Below are 18269 nucleotides of genomic sequence, written 5' to 3' on the forward strand. Positions count from 1 at the left end.
TGTAAAAAGGTGGCCCAGTTTCTTTTCTTTTCTTTTTTTTTTGCATGTATCTGTCCAGTTTTCCCAACACCATTTATTGAATAGACTGTCTTTACCCCACTATATGTTCTTGTTTCCTTTGTCATAGATTAAATGGCCATATAGGCATGTGTTTGTTTCTGGGCTCTCCATTCTGTTCCATTGATCTATGTGTCTGTTTTTATGCCAGTACCATATTTTTTATTACTCTAATCTTGTTTGATATCAGATAGCATGATATCAGATAGCATGATATTGCTATATCAGATAGCATGATATTGTCTCAAAATTGCTGTGGCTATTCAGGGTCTTTTTTGTTTTTTGTGTGTGAAATCTGTCAGGTTTTCTATAGATAGCATCATGTCATCTGCAAATAATAACAGTTTTACTTCTTCCTTTCTAATTTGGATGCCTTTTATTTCTTTTTCTTGTCTTATTGCTTGGGCTTGGACCTCCAGTACTACGTTGATTAATTAAAAGTGGTAAAAGTGGGCATCCTTGTCTTGTTTCTGATCTTAAGGAGGATGTTTTTAGCTCTTCCCTATTGAATATGATGTTAGCTGTGAGTTTGTCATATATGGGTTTAATTATGTTGAAGTATGTTCCCTCTATTCCCACTTTGCTGGGAGTTTGTATTGTAAATGGATGCTGTATCTTGTCAAATGCTTTTTCTGCATCTATTGATGATCATAGGATTTTTATCTTTCATTTTGTCTGTGTGGTATATCATGTTAATTGATTTACAGATACTGAACCAATCTTGCATCCCAAGAATAAATCCCACTTGATCATGATGTATGATTTTAAAAAGATTTTTATTAAACTATAGCTAACATACGATATTATATTAGTTTCAGGTGTACATCATAGTTATTCAACAGTACCCACCTAGCACTATACATAGTTATTATCATATTATTGATTATACTCCCTATACTTTACATCCCCATGACTATTTTGTAACTACCAATTTGTGTTTCTTAATACCTTCACCTTTTTCACCCTGCCCTCAACCCCCTCCCATTTATCACCCCAATAGATCATTAATACCCATCTGATGCCTCACATAGTTATTACAATATTATTAACTATATTCCTTATGCTATACCCTACATCCCCATGACTACTGTGTAACAACCCTTCCCCTTTTTCACCCACCTCCAATTCCCCTTCCGTCTGACAATCATCAACATGTTCTCTCCTGTTTCTACCTGTTTCTCTCATGAGTTTCTACCTGTTTCATTTGTTTATGTTTTTCTTTAGATTCTACTTATAAGTGAAATCATGACATTTGTCTTTCACTGTCTGATTTACTCAGCACAATACCCTCTAGATCCACCCATATTGTCACAAATGGCAAGATTTCTTTCTTTTTTCTTTCTTTCTTTCTTTCTTTCTTTCTTTCTTTCTTTCTTTTTCTTTTTTTTTTTTTTTACAGATGAGTAATATTCCATTGTATATATGAACCACCTCTTCTTTCTCCATTCATCCATTCAGGGACATCCAGTTTGTCTTCATATCTTGGCTATTATAAATAATGCTGCAATGAACATAGGGATGAGCACATCCCCTCAAAGTAGTGTTTTGGGTTTTTTTGGATAAATATCCAGAAGTGGGATTATTAGGTCCTTCTCTGTCTCCTGTTATAGTCTTTGTTTTAAAATCTATTTGGTCTGGTATAGGTATTGCTACTCCAGATTTTTTGTTTGTTTCCGTTTTCATGAAATATTTTTTTCCACTCCTTACTTTCAGTCTGTGTTTTTCAATCTGAAGTGAGTCTCTTGTAGGCAGCATATTTAAAAGTCTTGTTTTCTTATCCATTCAGCTCCCCTATCTTTTGGTTGGAGCATTTAACCATTTATATTGAAAGTAATTGTTGATAGGTATGTAATCATATATATATTTCAATTCTAAATGATAACTTTGCTAGGTAGAATAATCTTGGTCATGGGTCCTTGCTTTTCATCACTTTGAATGTTTCCTGACAATCCCTTCTGGCCTGCAAAGTTTCTGTTGAAAAATAAGCTAAAGTCTTATGGGGAGCTCACTTGTAGGTAACTGCTTTTCTCTTGCTGAATATTCTCTGACTGTAACCTTTGGAATTTTCATTATGATTTGTCTTGGTATGGGCCTTTTTGGGTTCATCTAGTGTGTTACTCTGTGCTTCTTGGACTTGTACATCTATTCCCTTCACAAGGTTAGGGAAGTTTTCCATCGTTAGTTCTTCAAATGAGTTTTCAATTCCCTGCTCTCTCTCTTCTCCCTCTGGTACCCCTATGATGCAAATGTTGTTACCTTTGATGTTGTCCCAGAGGCCCTTTAAACTATCCTCATTCTTTTGGATTCTTTTTTCTTTTCGATGTTCTGATTGGTTGTTTTCTTTTACATTGTCTTCTAAATCACTGCCTTGACCCACTGCTTCATCTAATCTATTGTTGATTCCCTATGTATTTGTCATTTCCATTATTGTATTCTTTATTTCTGACTGGTTCTTTTTTATGTTTCCTATCTCTTTGTTGAAGTTTTACCTGAGATCATTGAGCATCCTTATAACCAGTGTTTGGAACTCTGAATCTTGTAGATTACTTGTCTCCATTTTGGTTAGTTCTCTTTATGGAGCTTTGTTCTGTTCTTTTGTTTGGGACATGTTTCTTTGTCTCCCCATTTTAGCTGTCTCCCTGTGTTTGTTTCTATGTATTAGGTAGGGTTAAGTAAGGCTGCTATGTCTCCCAGTCTTCGTAGAGTTACCTTATGTAGTAGGTGTACTGTGAGGCTCAGTGACACAGTCTTCCTTGTCACCTGAGACACACACTCCTGGTGTGTCCCTTGTGTGGGATGTGTGTGCCCTTCTGTTATAGTTGAGACTTGGTTGCTGTTTGCACTTCAATAGGAGGGATTGACCCTCAGGCTCATGGGTTGTGAGGACTGGCTGTGACTACAGTGGAGGAGTTGTGGTACAGGGGCTGACCCTACAGAGCAGGATCTGCTTCAGCAGGGCTCTGGTGCCTGTACAATCCACCTCTTGGGTGTATCATCCTTGGAGGTTGGTAGGTGATGCCCCAGCTCATTTCAAAGCTGGACACTGGCTGTGTCAGTCCCAGGTCTACCTGGGAGGGGAGCCACTGCAGGTCAAGTTCAGCTATATCCCATACCCCACCCGGGGCCACCCAGCAGAAGCCACAAAGTAATCCACTGATGGCCACCACCTGCACCGTGCTTTGATGTGCCTCAAGAGGCCAAGCCACAAACCAAGGCCAGCTGCTGCTAATGCCAGGCTTAGGGCTACTCAGCCAGAGGTACGGAGCACGCTCAACCAGATGCTGCTTGTCTGGGTTCCACAAACCTTTGAGAGACCCTAGGAAAGTCTGTAGCATAAGGAAAGGCAGGCGGTTTGTATGAAAAAGCCACTGGAAGAAGCTTTGGTGTGTCCAAATGTTGGGTGGAGCAGGGTCTCAGAATCACCAGGTCATGGAGAACAAACGGCGTATGTATGGTGGCCACCTGCATCTGCATGCTGGGAAAGGGGAGAGCTCAACAAAGAAACAATGGCTTCTGCCAGCTCCTCCGTCTGGGAGAAAGCTGCCCCTCCAGCCCTTGTCCTGAAGCCAAACAACTCAATTTCTCACTGCCTTCCTTCACCCCTCTTATGTCCCTGTCGGCTCTCTAACCATTTCCCCAGAGCTGGAGTTCATAGACAATGATTTCATCAGTGAGTAAGTCTGTGCCCAGTCCCTTTAGGAGGAACACCTGGGACTCCAGCCACCCTCCATTTCACTCGGCCACAATCTCCACTGGTTTTCACAACCAAAAATTATGCGGACTTTTCTCCCTGGCACTGGAACACTGGGCTGGGGAGCCTGGTGTGTCACTGGGACCCCTTGTTCCTATGGGGAGGGACCTCAGCAGCCAACAAATCCCTCCTAATTTTTTTTAAAAGATTTTATTGGGGAAGGGGAACAGGACTTTATTGGGGAACAGTGTGTACTTCCAGGACGTTTTTCCAAGTCAAGTTGTCCTTTCAATCTTAGTTGTGGAGGGTGCTGTTCAGCTTTAAGGTGTTGTCCTTTCAGTCTTAGTTGTGGAGGGCGCAGCTCAGCTCCAGGTCCAGCTGCTGCTGTCAGTTGTAGGGGGGGGCGCAGCCCACCATCCCTTGCGGGAGTCGAACCAGCAACCTTGTGTTTGAGAGGACATGCTCCAACCAACTGAGCCATCTGGGAGCTCAGTGGCAGCTCAGCTCAGGGTGCCGTGTTCAATCTTAGTTGCAGGGGGCGGAGCCCACCATCCCATGAAGGACTCAAGGAATCGAACCTGGCAACCTTGTGATTGAGAGCCCTCTGGCCTATGTGGAATCAAACCGGCAGCCTTCGGAGTTAGGAGCATGGAGCTCTATCCGCCTGAGCCACCGGGCCGGCCCTGTATACATATTTTAAGAAAGGAAAAAACTTTATTAAAATTGTAAGGCTCAACATACACTGGTAACAAAAGATGAATGCAAGTCATGTGTATACATTTTTTTGTGCTCCCCTGGTATATTTAGAACAAGAAACCACACCAAACTATACATTTTTAAAAGCTGAATATATCACAAACATCACAAAAATCCAAGAAGTATCATTTGAATGCCTCCCTGACACCCTACAGGTGAGGGAGTCTGAGGTTTAAGCTCCATTAGTGTGGAGAAAAGTCAGGAAGGTGATACGCCAAAATGAACATGCGTTGCTTAGGTCATTCTTTTTTTTTAAAGAATGTTTTAAAAAGTCATAAGGCTGACTAGCTGAGAGACTATTCTTTTCGATTGTAAAATAAATCTTTGCCCTAACAGAGATTTGTAACCCAGCTGCCTGTTACACAATGAGCTGGGACTTCCTGCTGAGTTTGTACTTGTTTAGTCAAGCTTTCCATAGGGACTGAGGAGAGACAGGGCCACTGTGCTTTGCTGAAGTTTTCTTTGGTCATTGAAATTTTGTCCTGCTCAAAGTAAAGGGCTTGAGAAGAGCCTAATTTGGATGTGAATCCCCCCCACACACACTCCAATTTCTGTGTATGAGCTTCATGACCTTGGGAAAGCTACTTCACCTCACTGAGGCCAAGTTTCCTTATCCATAAAATGGGGACTAGAATAGGATCTACCGAAAGGGTTGATGGGAGAACTAAAGGTGTCAACGTGTGCAAAGGGTTTGGCTCAGAGCAGGGACCTCAGCTTCATTTTGTAGAAGAAAATGAAAACAGAGAGAGGGTGTGTAAATGGCCCAGTGTGGAAGTGCTACTTTGGAGCAGAGTTGGAAGAGCCCAGGGGCGTCTGCCGTCTGTCCTTTTACTGTCCCTCTCAGACGGTGGCGGGAATGCTCCGCTCAAGTGTCAGAACCAGTGGCTTTCCTGGGAGGGAGTCCTGTGTTGAGCAGTCAGAGGATAAAAGCCCAAGGAAGTGAGCAAGCGTTATGCAGAATTGAAGTAAATTTCGACATTGGCATTGCAGCAGACCTCCAGAGATTTCCCGCTGTCTGTCCTTGCAGTAGTATGAATCAAGAGAGGCTAGCTGTCATAACAAACGGGCCTACATCTGCAGAGCTCAACACAACAAACCTACATGCCTTAACCAGGCAACGTCTGGCAGGTGTTGCTGCCAGGGTCCCCTCCTGGCCTCTCACCTCCAAGAGTGACTCAGGGATCCAGGCTCTGCCACTGTGGGGCTCAGCCGTCAGGAGTCCTTCCCTTCTGGAGAGAGGGAGCATAGAGGATTGTGTGGACACTACGGCCAGGCCTGGAAGGGGCCCACAGCATTGTCACACTGCCGCTGGCCAGAACACATCACGTGGTCCCTCCAGATGCAGCAGGGACCTCCTGTGTGCCTGTGATGTGTGCCCATGAGGAAAGTGAGGGGTTTGGAGAACACGTGGAAGTGTCTCAGCCTCACTCAGTGACATCGAGTGAGCGTTCCCACATGCCGGGCTCGTGTTCGTGCTGTACAGACACGGCTGCCTTCAGTACGCCCAACAACTCATGAGGCGGGTACTGTTAGCATTATCCCCATCTTACAGATTTGGAAACCGAGGCCTAGAGAGCATAAGTAACTTGCTCGTGATCACAATGTGGCATCGGCAGAGCCAGGATTTAAATCCAAGTCCTAGTAACTCCACGTCTGCATTATTGACATGTTGGACCAGATCACTTCCTGTTGTGGGGACCATCCTGCGCATTGTAGGATGTTTAGAACGTCACCGGCATCTACTCACGAGATGCCAGTACCAGCCCCCACCCCTCACCACGCGATGACACCAAAACTGTATCCAGATGATGCCAGATCTCTCCTGGTGGGATGGGGCGTGGGGGGTATAAAATCTCTCCTATTTGAGAACCACCGCTCTGATCCCACCGCGGGGAGGTGGGAGAGATGGCAGATATCATCACGATTCCCACGGATGTGGGACTTGTTGTTAGGGAGGATTTCGAACACCGACATGTGTCTCTGACCTAACCTGGAAAGCTAGGTGACCCATTTATTCCTGCTGTACAATAAAAAGGACAGTATCTATGTATTCATTCCTTCATGCAACAGGCATTTGTTGAGCACCTACTAAGTCCCAATCTAGCCTCTGGGGGTGAAGCACGGAAAAATAACCCAAAATTCCTGTCCTCACAGAGGTTCCATTCTAAAGACAATAAACAAAAGTGTGAAGTATGTGTTGTCTCAGGTGACAATAAAGGCCATAAAGACAAAGAAAGCAGGTGGGGGGAGGGCATAGGAATGGTGATGGGGATTACAATTTTAAATAAGATGACCAGGGACAGCCTCACAAAAGGTGACATGTGAGCAGAGACGAGCAGTAGGGAAGGAGCTGAACCCAGCTGACATCTGTGGGAAGGATGTTGTAGAGGATCAGCAAATGCGAACGCCCTGGGGCCTCCTTGGCAGACGAAGGCAGAGCAAGGGTAGCCAGAGTGGAATTAGGAGGTGAGTGAAGAGGTGAGAGGACAGAAGGGGGGATGTCTGTGATGGCCGTGGTGACACCTAGTACCAGTGCCAGGATGAAGTTAGAAGCGTGGCACTCTCATTTCCAGCAGGGGCAGCTGGCATGAGCCATTTTCTCCTTTTTGGGGACTCTGTTAGAAGCACCTCTTCACGTGAGTCTGTGACTCACCTGGGCAGGGTCAATGGTTGCGGGAGCTGAGGAGGTGGGGAAGGCAGGTTGTGATATAAGTGTACGCGGTCTGCTGGCTCAGGAGTGTCCTGGGCTGAGCACAGCCTCACCTCAGCCTCGCCTGTGGTGGAAACAGCATGATGGGGCTTCTCCTGGCGCTCCTTGTGGCAGCCTGTGTGTTCTCCTGTGTGTCCTTCGTGGGGGTTGGGCTGTGGGTAATCTACACCCATTTCACCACTGTGGACATCCCTGCAGGTATCAGCCACCCCAAGAAACTGCGGCTTATCCACTGCATCTTCCTGCTGTTGGTGACTTGGGTGAGTGTTATGTTTCTTTTGTCGTCTTGTTGTGAGGGTTAAGGACAGAGTGGGAAAACATACCAGAAGCTTCTAGCTGAATTGACACTAATATCATGGCGGTAGAGGCTGACCGTATATTGTCAAACCTGAATCATTTCTATTAGGTGAACAGTGACTTCTTCCCAGGGATTCTCAAGCTGAATGGGCCGATGGCCACAAAATTCAAAGAATGATTCACTTTCTCACTTAGAGAAATAGAAGGCCTACCTCCCACCCCTTCTTTGGCCCTGCCTGCGGTCTCACTGTTTTACCGCACTCACCACCCTGTGCAGTGCGGAGCTCGGAATGAATTCTTCTGAATCTTTGGGCTCCTGTTACTACCTACCTGCGAGCTAGAACCGGCCAACGACAAAAGAGATGGACCCATCAGCAAATTAGTAAATTAGTGCAGATGAGCGACGTTACAGAATGTGACTTAAAATATATACCATTGTTTTGGAGAGATGGGAAAATGTTTATGTCATCAGTCAAATTCTGCTTGTCAGTCTTGGTGTGTGTAATGTATTAGGTTGGTTCAAAAGTAATTGTGGTTGAAAAGATTAAAAATAATTGCAAAAACCGCAATTACTTTTGTATAAAATGCTTGTAGAGAGATCACGGAGAGAATCGTGTCATGGTTGACAATAGGATTTGCTGTGCTGTTCCACAGGGCTGACGGAAACTGAATATAGAAAATATGTTTCTTAAGTATCTTACATAACGAAAAGCGATTCCAAGCTCCTATTCTCTTGGGAAGTTCTGGATGGAAAAGAACCCAGGGGCCAAAGGTTTCTTCCCTGCAGGGCCAGCTTTTACGGGAGGCCATGATTCCGTCCTGTGCTTTTTGTGGCCTCGACTCTCATAGTCTCTAGTCAGGCTCCTCAAACACAGGGACCTGGTGTCCTCATCTGCAAAACCAGGGGATAAAATAGTCCTGACTCCATAGCACTTTGTGGGGACGCAGTGAGTTGAGCCGTCTGGAATGTGTGTTCCCATTCCCGGCACAGAGTAAGAGCTCCCTAAATATTAGCCTTGTTCCTACGCGTTGATTTGTTCTTTCTACAAAGATGTGTTGTGCAACTACTGCGTGTCATCCATCAGCGCTAGCTCTGAGGATCAGTGATGGGCGAGAGGAACAAAGTCCCAGATAGAGCCTGTCTGCAGGGAGCTTGGTGGGGGTAGGGAAGAGTGGGGCCGGGGGGGGGGGTGAGATAGAGGGAGAGCAGCACACAAGCAAAATGATTCACAGAGTGGCACATTCTATGAGGAAAGTAAGACAAGGATGTCGGCTTCCTAATGGGTTCCCCGAACTTCCAAGGGTTACAGAAGGCAAGAGGTCCATGAATTTGGATGGGGTAAGAATCACCCCATTTTCAATAACCATTAATGAAAATGTAGTATTTCCTTCCATTATAAAGGAGGGTGACAAATCACAGCTGTGACAAGAGAAGCTGCAAGTTTGTCACCAAGAGGAATCACATATTCCCCGAGCATATTAACAGCTGTTGCAGATATTGTGAAAAATCACGTGTGCACCTCTTTCCTTTGAGATTGCAACAGTATTAGACCAGGCACTAAATCCCGCTTTAGTATGCGAATAAGGAAGCACATGCAATATTACATTACACATTTACTTCAATATTTTGATAACTATATTTAAATAAAACGGCCTTCCTTTGTAATCCCACATCCCTGTATATTCAAAAACACTCTGCAACAAGGTCCCCAGACTTCACTAAAAGCCAAATGGCCTGGGCACAGGAAAGGGTTAAGAAACACTGGAAAGAGAGTGGCCAGGGGAGAGCCCACTTTGCTTGTTCATTTTTATTTTTTATTATGCAGACTTCAGGCATTCACGAAAGGAGACGGAAGACTGGAAAGAAGCCCCATGTCCATACCCCATTGCGTTCATGATTATGTATTCCTGGCCAATCTCGGTTCAACTCTGCCCCCACCTTGTCTCACATTCCCTTTTCTTATAAAGCAGATCCCAGACATTGTATTGTTTTATCCAAAAATATTTTAGTAGGTATCTCTAAAAGATAAGAACCCCTGCCTTTAAAAAACATAACCACAATGCACTTATCACATCTTAAAAATAGCAACAAACGCTGGGAGGGCCACATTGGCTAGGGGGGTCCAGGAGGGTCTTCCTCGGTCATGTCCCGGCCGAGCTGGAACAGGGTCCTCAGGGGATGGGGACATCCCAGGTAGAGGGACCCTCGAGGGGTGGCCAGAAGCGTGGTTTATAGGACTGGGGTGTATGGGGTCCAGGGAGAATGATTTGAGAGGGGTGGGTGCTGGGGCAGCGGGGGCCTGGGATCTTCTGCGGGTGTGATGGGGACACAGAGAGGGTCGGCCGGGCTGTGGTCCAATCTGCCCTCCGTCACTCTGCAGACGGTACGTGTGGCAGCCGTACTCCTGCAGGACACCACCTGGAACACAATAAAATCCTTCTCACTGCGTTTCCTCTTCTCTCACCAACAGGGGAAGATTTTTGAGAAACTGGGCATCTGTTCTATGCCCGGATTTGTCCGTTTCATGCACGACCTGCTGCCGCTAAAGGAGCATCCGGATGTCATGGTCACGGACCTTCGCTTCGGGACTATCCCGGTGAAACTGTACCAGCCCAAGGCGTCCTCCTGCACCCTCAGGCCGGGCGTTGTGCTGTACCACGGCGGTGGGGGCATCATAGGGAGCTTGAGTAAGAGTTCTTCCCCAGACCTGGCTGCAATGCAACCCCTCAGAGCTGGGCGGTGGGCACCGTCCTTCCAGCAGGAGGCAGCACTCCTGCCATCTTCCTGGGGTTAAAAGCTGCTGTTATGACCAGGGAGCACCAGTTCGTGGGCCCCAGATCATTCAGGTGGCAAAGATATGGGATGTATTGATCTTTCTCTGGAAATAAGGAGAGATATGGAATATCTGTATGTACACATAGAAGGTATGAGGTCTGACAATTGGGGTCACGAACTCATCCTAGAAACAGTGCCACATACCTCACTGCTGAATATCACTAAGGTCACCCTCTAAGTACTCCCCTTGGGAAGCTATGCACCGATGCCAGCGCCTAGTCCTCCCTTCAAAGCAATTTTGGAACTCTTTTCTGGAATGGCCATCAGAGCTGTCGTCATATTACTCTTGATGTCCTGAATGTCATCAAAATGTCTACTTTTAGTATTTCCTGTAACTTCTAGTAAAGAAAGAAGTCATTGGGGGCCATGTCAGGTGAGTAGGGAGGGTGTTCCAATACAGTTATTTGTTTACTGGCTAAAAACTCCCTCACAGACAGTGCTGTGTGAGCTGGTGCATTGTCGTGATGCAAGAGCCAAGCCCTTCCAAATAGTAAACTTGCTTAACTATTTGTCCAGCTGGTACAAATTCATAATGAATAATCCCTTTGACATGAAAAAGGTCAGCAACATTGTTGCAACAAGTTGGTGAACTTCATTGTCAGACCTCATATGTGTGATCTGTGTGTATGTCTCTGCAGGTTTCCCCTGCTATCCAAAAGTAGAGCATTCCTATGACATCTTTTATAAGCCGAAATGGGCAAAGCGAAGAAGCGATTACCTTAGGATACATGTTGCTAACGAACACACAGAGTAAGTTGAGATAAAGCCCAGATGCTCACAGAGGCAGTTCAGAGCTCTGGGGCCGGAGGCTGTGATGCCGGGTATAGTTCCTGGGAAAGGGAGAGGGTGGGGCCACTCTGGCTGCTGGGGTGCCGGCTGCCTCTGCAATGGCTCACTGCAAAACAAACGCTGAATGCTGTGTTTGCTTTTCACCTTCTTCTTTGTAAAAGTGAAATCCTCTTCCGATTCTTTTGGTTTGTGAAAACAGGCACTACTGTAGAGGTCTCAGAAAAGCAAAGAGGCCTAAAGCAAAATTTCGGAAAGCAGGGGATACCTCAGTTGCAGAGGCAATTCACGCAACATAACATTCACTGTTCGGAAGTATATGACTTAGTGGCATTAGTGCATTGACCGTGATGTGAGACCACCACTGCTACTTCGTTGGAAATAAGGATTTTTTTTTTTTAATGAAAACACATCATTTTGTTTCACATCAGGTATTGCTTGAGACTAATTCTGGTAGAGACTGAGGACCAAAGATTTGAGGAAAATGAATGAGAGAGAAAACAAAAAATTGAGGCAATTTTATTATCTTACTTCCCTTCCCCCTCCAGGAATTAGGGGAAAATCACCTTTATAATGCTTTTTAATCTGTGCAATGCCAGGATCCATTACAGTAGAAGCCTTTGAGAACAGGGGATTTAATGTAACCATGGTCTTGTTACGGGCTGCAAAATCAATTATAACAGACAATATCTATGAATTGATTTTTATTAATATTAGCATTTACGTGGCAGGCCTCTTTTTACACATGAAAGCTCTTTATGTGCATTACCTCATTGAAACTCCCACCAGCCCTATTACTATCATGATTCCCATTTTACAGATGAGGAAACCAAGCCTCAGGGAGTGAAGGGACTTGTCCCTGCTCTACTTCAGCTCAAGCTAAAAGGAAGCAAAGCCACGATTAGAACTCGGGTCTGATCCCACAGCTCACACACGGAACCACTCTGCTGTCTGGCCAAAGAGCTGCTCAGAAATTGTGAATGGATAGTCGTACTCCAAGCGCTCTGTCTGTGGTGGTTGTCATTGAGAAGGGGGCAGCTGATGGTGATGGTTTGGCTTGGCTAGACCTCTAGCCTTCCTAGTGAATTTGAAAACCTTTATTTTCTAGAAACCCACCATAAAATATGCTGTCGTTTGTCCAAGGAGAGTGACTCAGTGGTTCTGTCAGTTGGGTGAGTAAATGGGGAGGGTGGGAAAGGGCTGGGAAAGCAGGCTGTGACCTGGAGGGATGGGATGAGATGTGAGGTGGGAACTCCGGAAGAGCAGGGGAACCAGCGAGGAGGAGAGGAAGGCAGAGGGGAAGACAGAGAGGCTGAGGACGGCACTCCTTCCTGAGGGTGGCCCGTGGGGATGTTTCAACGGGCCGTTCTGTGCGTGGCATCACTTGGAAGCTGGGTGGGGAGTGGGCTTAGATAAGCAGCTCAGGTGCCAGGCTTCACAGCCAACGCCCTGCACGTTCCAGACACTCCCTCCACTAAATGCCCACAGTGCCCTGCACCGTCACCAGGACACCCGGCACATTTCCAAGTGTTCCCGAGAGGGAGTCCACCCAGGTGAGATTCACCGAAGGAAGTGAGAAAAATGCAAAGGCCACTCTCTCTCCTAACGCATCTCAGAGAGTCACCCACCCAACCTGGCACCTCCAAGAGGGCTGGGCTTGGGGACACAGAGTAGGAGAGACCTGGACAGCCCCTCGCAGAGCCTCCACGTCAGACAAACTGGACACCTACAACGAGTGGTCACTGTAGAGGTGTGGGCTTGTGCCTCTGCCCTGCTGCCTGACACATTGTCACACTGGGGCATGGTGGGTCCTCCTGATGAAGCATTTCCTGCAGTTTTGTTTAAGTGCACAAGCCATAAAGAAATACCAATCGCCAGCCTCTTGGTGGGGATACATCCCCCAGCTTTCTTGTGGCACAGCTAGTTGAGCAGAGTGAAGAAATACAGAAGTCAGCCCTGGATGAGGCAGAGAGACCAGGAGAAGTCCCTCACTTTACGATTCTCGGCTCCAAACCATTCTGCGTGGGGTGGAAGTCTAGTTGGCCGCTAGATGCCTTCCCGTTCTGGTTGTGCTGAACCAAGAGGTCCTGAGTAGGCCACACTAGCAAACCTCTGCAAGAAGGTTATTTTATGATCCAAAGTAGACAGGGTTTAGGAGCTGAAAGCATTGCTCTCCCAGATAGCTAAGCACAGAGGGCATCAGAATGGAAATGGTTGGCAGGTTTGTTGATCTGGTACTTTCTTCTTTCTTTTTCTTTTTTTCTTTCTTTCTTCCTTTCTTTCTTTCTTTCTTTCTTTCTTTCTTTCTTTCTTTCTTTCTTTCTTTCTTTCTTTCTTTCTTCTCTCTCTCTCTCTCTCTCTCTCTCTCTCTCTCTCTCTCTCCCTCTCTATCTCCATCTCCCCCTCCCCCTTCCCCTCTCCCTCCTTACCTCCCTCCCTTTCTTTCTTTTTTCTTTTTTAGGACAGCGTTTAAAATAGCGAGGTTTCTCATCAAACCCACATTTCTGGAATCTCTTGAAAAACGGGAAGGCCTAATAATATCGGGCTGGTGAACCTTCATGGCAGCAACCTGAGCATAGAACCATGGCTCAAGGGCAGCTGGCCGGTCTGGAGGCAGCCGGTCTGCGATTTGCTAGCCCCTGGTGGCATTTTAGTCTTCCAGATACCACCCCCCCGCAGAAAACCTGCGAGCGTGACCGGGTTAATTAGAATCTAAACCCAGGCCAGCCTGAGGTCGCTCTTGAAAGAATAAAAAAAAAAACACAACAGGTGTGAATCAAGGAGGCACCGTCAGGTATACTCAGAAGGATGGGGCTAAGTTTTTGGTTGAAAGCTAAGTTGTTATCCAACAGGTGGATGACAGGGTTCTTATTGTCACAGCCTGTCCCCCAAATTGGTGTTGAGACAGAGGAAATGGCAACTAACACTTACTGATCCCATATGCCAGCACTGAGGGCTTTTGTTCTATCAGTTCATGTAAGCCGCATACCTTAATTTCACCTGCTCAGGCTTCAGAAAGAGAAGTTAATGGAAGAAATTTGGGCTCAGAGACGCTAGACACAGGTGTTTTAGGCTCTGCTACGGTGATGAGTTAAACTATGTCCCTTGATTTCTTTTCAGGTACCGCATGGTGCCACAGAGTAAGTTTCCGACGCCAGTAAGAGACTGTATCGCGGCCACCATCCACTTCCTGAAGTCTCTGGATACCTACGGGGTGGATCCAGCCCGGGTTGTGGTCTGCGGTGACAGCGCAGGAGGGGGAATTGCAGCAATAGTTTGCCAAAAACTAATGGACAAGCCAGATCTCCCTAAGATCCGTGCTCACATCCTTCTCTACACTGTCATCGAACTCATGGATCTCACACTCCCTTCTTTTCAGGAGAACAAGAATGTCCCGCTGCTCACTCACGATTTCATCTGGTACTGTTGGTTTTGTTACTTGGACATCAATCCCTCCTGGAAAAGCGCTGTCATGGAACGCGCCCATTTGCCTGCCAAAGTCTGGGAAAAGTATAGAAAGTGGTTGGGCTCAGAAAACATCCCGGAGAGGTTTCAGAAGGAAGCCTACCGGCAGGAGTCCCCTTCGCCCCTGAACGAGGGTGCCTATCTGGAGACAGACCACATTTTGGATTTGATGAGCTCGCCCCTGATTGCAGAAGATGAAGTGATATCTCGGCTCCCGGAAGCTTGCATTGTGAGCTGTGAGTATGACATTCTGCGGGACCATTCGCTATTGTACAAGAAGAGACTGGAGGACCTGGGAGTCTCAGTGACTTGGCACCACATGGAGGACGGTTTTCACGGTGTGCTGAACACCCTCGATATGGGATGCTTTCAATTCCCCTGCTCCACAAGGATTCTGAATGCCACAGTCCATTTCCTAAAGGGACTGTGAGCATCTCTCCTTCCTGCTAGAGCTATGAGGGCGTGGGTCCTGCCAAGAACCCATTCCCACTGGGGCTCTCTTCCTGATGTAGGTGATGCTGAGTGGGCGTAGGGAGGGTTATTGAGGTCGCTGTTCTCCTTCTTGCTCCAGGTTCTAGAATCGGAGGACGCATGTTTGTAATGTCTCAAGGGAGAGACAGGTTTGGGGGAAGGTGGGACTGTCTGTCCATGTTCACTGTGGGGAAATTTTGAGCTGAGAGTCTTCAGTGGCTATTTGCAAAAGTGAGTGAGAGTGTAAGGGTTGCCCGTGGCCTCCCTGAGGGAGACTTCGGTCTGCCCCGCCTGACCCAGGCTGTGGGTGACAAGACTGTCCCCATGACTGGCCTTGGAATAACCCAGGGGCAGCATGTACAATCTCCTGGGCCTTCTCCAATCGGGCTCAGAGGGTGGGCCCTGATGTTCTAGACTGCTGTATGGAGGTGGAAAAACTTGTTCCATTCTCCTCTGTGTACACAATGACGCTTTCTACTGTTCCTCTGTCTCTGGGTTCAGAGTCTCAACTGCCTGGGTGGGAAGAGTTAGGATAGCATGGGTAGGTTTTCCGTGGTGGTTGGCACTCAGTGGCAGATGAAGACAGCCCAGAGTCACCGGATTGGGGGAGCTCCGGAGCTGTGGGAGTCAAAGTCAGGCTTCCAAGGGCCCAGAAGTGACGCTGTCAGTGTCAGAAGGGAGGAGGTAGGAGGGAAGCTGTGTCCTGAGTAGGAGAACCAGGGAGATTGCGTCTGACCAAACTCAGTCATAGTGAGAAACTGAGGGAGGGCCAAAGGGACTGAAGATGTGTTAACGAGGGCTATTTCTGTTTTAGGACCCAGAGCCAACCCAAATCGACCGAAATCAGAGACAGGATGTATTAGATAATGTAGCGATGAATTCTGGGGATAAACCAGGCATGGTTTGATGCGGAACTGAAACAATGCCACCAGCTACCTTCTCTTCTTCCTTCTATTCTATGCTTTTCTCTATTTAATTCACCTTCCCCTTTCCATATGGTACCCCTGAGCTGCTCCATGCTTATATGCTCCCAGAGTCAAGTCCATTATTATGAACTTGCCTCATTCCCAGCAGAAATTGTATTGTCTCGATGGCATTCTGCGCTTTCTGAATGGTGTACCCAGTTGCCACAACCAAGGGAATGAAATATTCTGACTGACCAGTTGCAAGTCCCATGTCATCCTTGGAGTGGAGAGCGGGGTCAACTCCACCTGGTGCTTGAACTAAGCCCGTGGGAGGGAGGGGCACTTCCCTGCCACCAACACTTAACTCTACCACAGAAGCTAAACTGAACACCGAGGCAAGGTGCTTGGAAGTGGTAAGATGCCAAGGACCACGGGACAAGTTGACTACATGCACGTTAGGAATAAAAATTCCTGTAAAGGGATGGCCCAGGCTCCCATGCTGGCCCTGCATGGTCTTCAGGAGGCTCTGCTCCTGGTTGGCCAGTGGCTTTTATAGACCCAGGTCCCAGCTTACCGTACAAGGACCCTGCACATGCCTTTAACTTGCTTTCAGTTGAATGTTTGTGCCAACACACGGAGCAGAGAAACCCCCTGGATGGCATCTCAATCCATGCACAACAGGCTGACCAGCAAGTGGCTGTTTGGAGAAATGTGAACCACTCACTGAAAGAATATAATTTGGTGGCCACGCAGCTGTTGGGGAGCATTAGGAATGCCCTTCTGAGACAGGCGTCTGAGTTGAGTCTGGGTTGACTTCTCTCTCCCGGAGTGTGACCTTTGTTTCACCCCTGCCTCTGGAGATGGGTGGAGAGACATGAGTTGACCTCCTTTCCGGAAAGTTGGGTGGTTGGCTCTTTACAGTGGGGTGCCGAAAAGCAGGTGAGCCTCTGGAGGACTGCCCAGTGGAAATGAGTGGGTTATACTTTAGGGGCTGGAGGCACGTTCTAGGTGGACTCGTTTCCAAAGCTGCTTTATACTGTAGATCAGGGGGAAATAAAGCACTTTCACCACCAAGGGCTGCTTGGGTTGATTTGGGACCAAATGTTCTACTCTTCTACTTTACTGCACCATTACTGTCTTTCCTGTTACCCATGCATGAGGTTCAGGGAAAGGATAAGGGATAGAAATGAATGATCACGAGCATCAACTACAAGCGAGACTGTCCTGGGCTGTTTAAAATTGCCACCTCATTGGGAAGAGACAACATCGATTTTGAGTTGCTGCCCAGGCATTTTATAGCCGGACAGCCATGCTCCCACCTAGTCTGGGTATTTAGGTAAGAACCTGAGCTCAGGATTCCCGCCACAGTTTCCTGCGTGGTTTTTCCTGGGTCCCCTTCTTAAGTAATCACTTAGAGTTGAGTCTGTGAAGCTGGTGACCTTTGCCCCAACCGCCTTATAAGTCATAGGTGCTTGCTACCCTGCTCTCTATCTCCTGCTCACTCGTGACCTGGGATGGAGGACAGCCCTTCCCCTGGGGTCCACCCCTTCACTCCTTGTCTCTGGGATTTGTAAGTAGTAAATCTTGTGACTCTACTTCTTCTGTGTGAGTCTTAAAACTGCGCCTTCAGTCAAAACGACCTGGGATTTTCACTTCCCCAGAGTGGGGGCCCAGATGCTGAAGGAGCTACTGTTGACTCTGTGAGGGCAGCGCGTGCCTTGTGAGTCAGCAGGTCATAATGTACATACTCGTCCTTCAAGACACCAACTTCAGTACCCGCCCCCCGTCACAATCATGTGTCACTCACATGAATTCTACAAAGTGGGTGTTCCTAAGCCCATTTTACAGATAAGGAAACTGGGGCCAGAGACATTAGTAACAACATTCATTTCCTGTCTATTTCTCGTCAGGCTCAAGGCCAACTGATTAACGGGTTTGTCCAAGGTCACGTGATTGGCCAGGCGCTGTGCATTGCAACCCTGATCTGACAACAGCCCTTTTCTGTCATACCCCATGGTCCATTAGTTCTTTTCTTTCCCATCATTCAGAATTAAAATGAAACACACGACTCAGCCACATGACCTTAGTTGAGTCATTTCCCATCCAGTTAGGTATCGGCTACTGTCTAAGTCCGGTTGGCAGAGTCAAGTATTTTGCCGTCTGGTTTCCTTTACTTACTTGACTGTGGCTTTCTCTAAGTCGGAATGAGTTTGGAGGATCTAACTGTAGATCCCTCCAGGAAGTCACAGCTGAGGTGCCCAGCTAATAGGGCTCAGAGGAGACGGACACCCACTT

At 47.1% G+C, this 18269-nt stretch overlaps 1 protein-coding gene across 1 annotated transcript; it reads left to right on the plus strand.

Annotated features, from left to right (window-relative positions):
- Positions 1-7297: 7297 nt before the first annotated feature.
- On the plus strand, positions 7298-15028 carry LOC308500768 (arylacetamide deacetylase-like 3; the record flags this gene model as incomplete). The annotated part of the gene is made up of 4 exons (XM_081056087.1): positions 7298-7474; positions 9983-10199; positions 12242-12305; positions 14254-15028. The coding sequence occupies 4 exons, from the start codon at positions 7298-7300 to the stop codon at positions 15026-15028; spliced, it is 1233 nt and encodes a 410-aa protein (XP_080912213.1).
- Between the last annotated feature and the right edge of the window lie 3241 nt (positions 15029-18269).

The sequence above is a fragment of the Rhinolophus hipposideros genome, assembly GCF_964194185.1.
Source record: "Rhinolophus hipposideros genome assembly, chromosome: 8".
NCBI classification, from domain to species: domain Eukaryota; kingdom Metazoa; phylum Chordata; class Mammalia; order Chiroptera; family Rhinolophidae; genus Rhinolophus; species Rhinolophus hipposideros.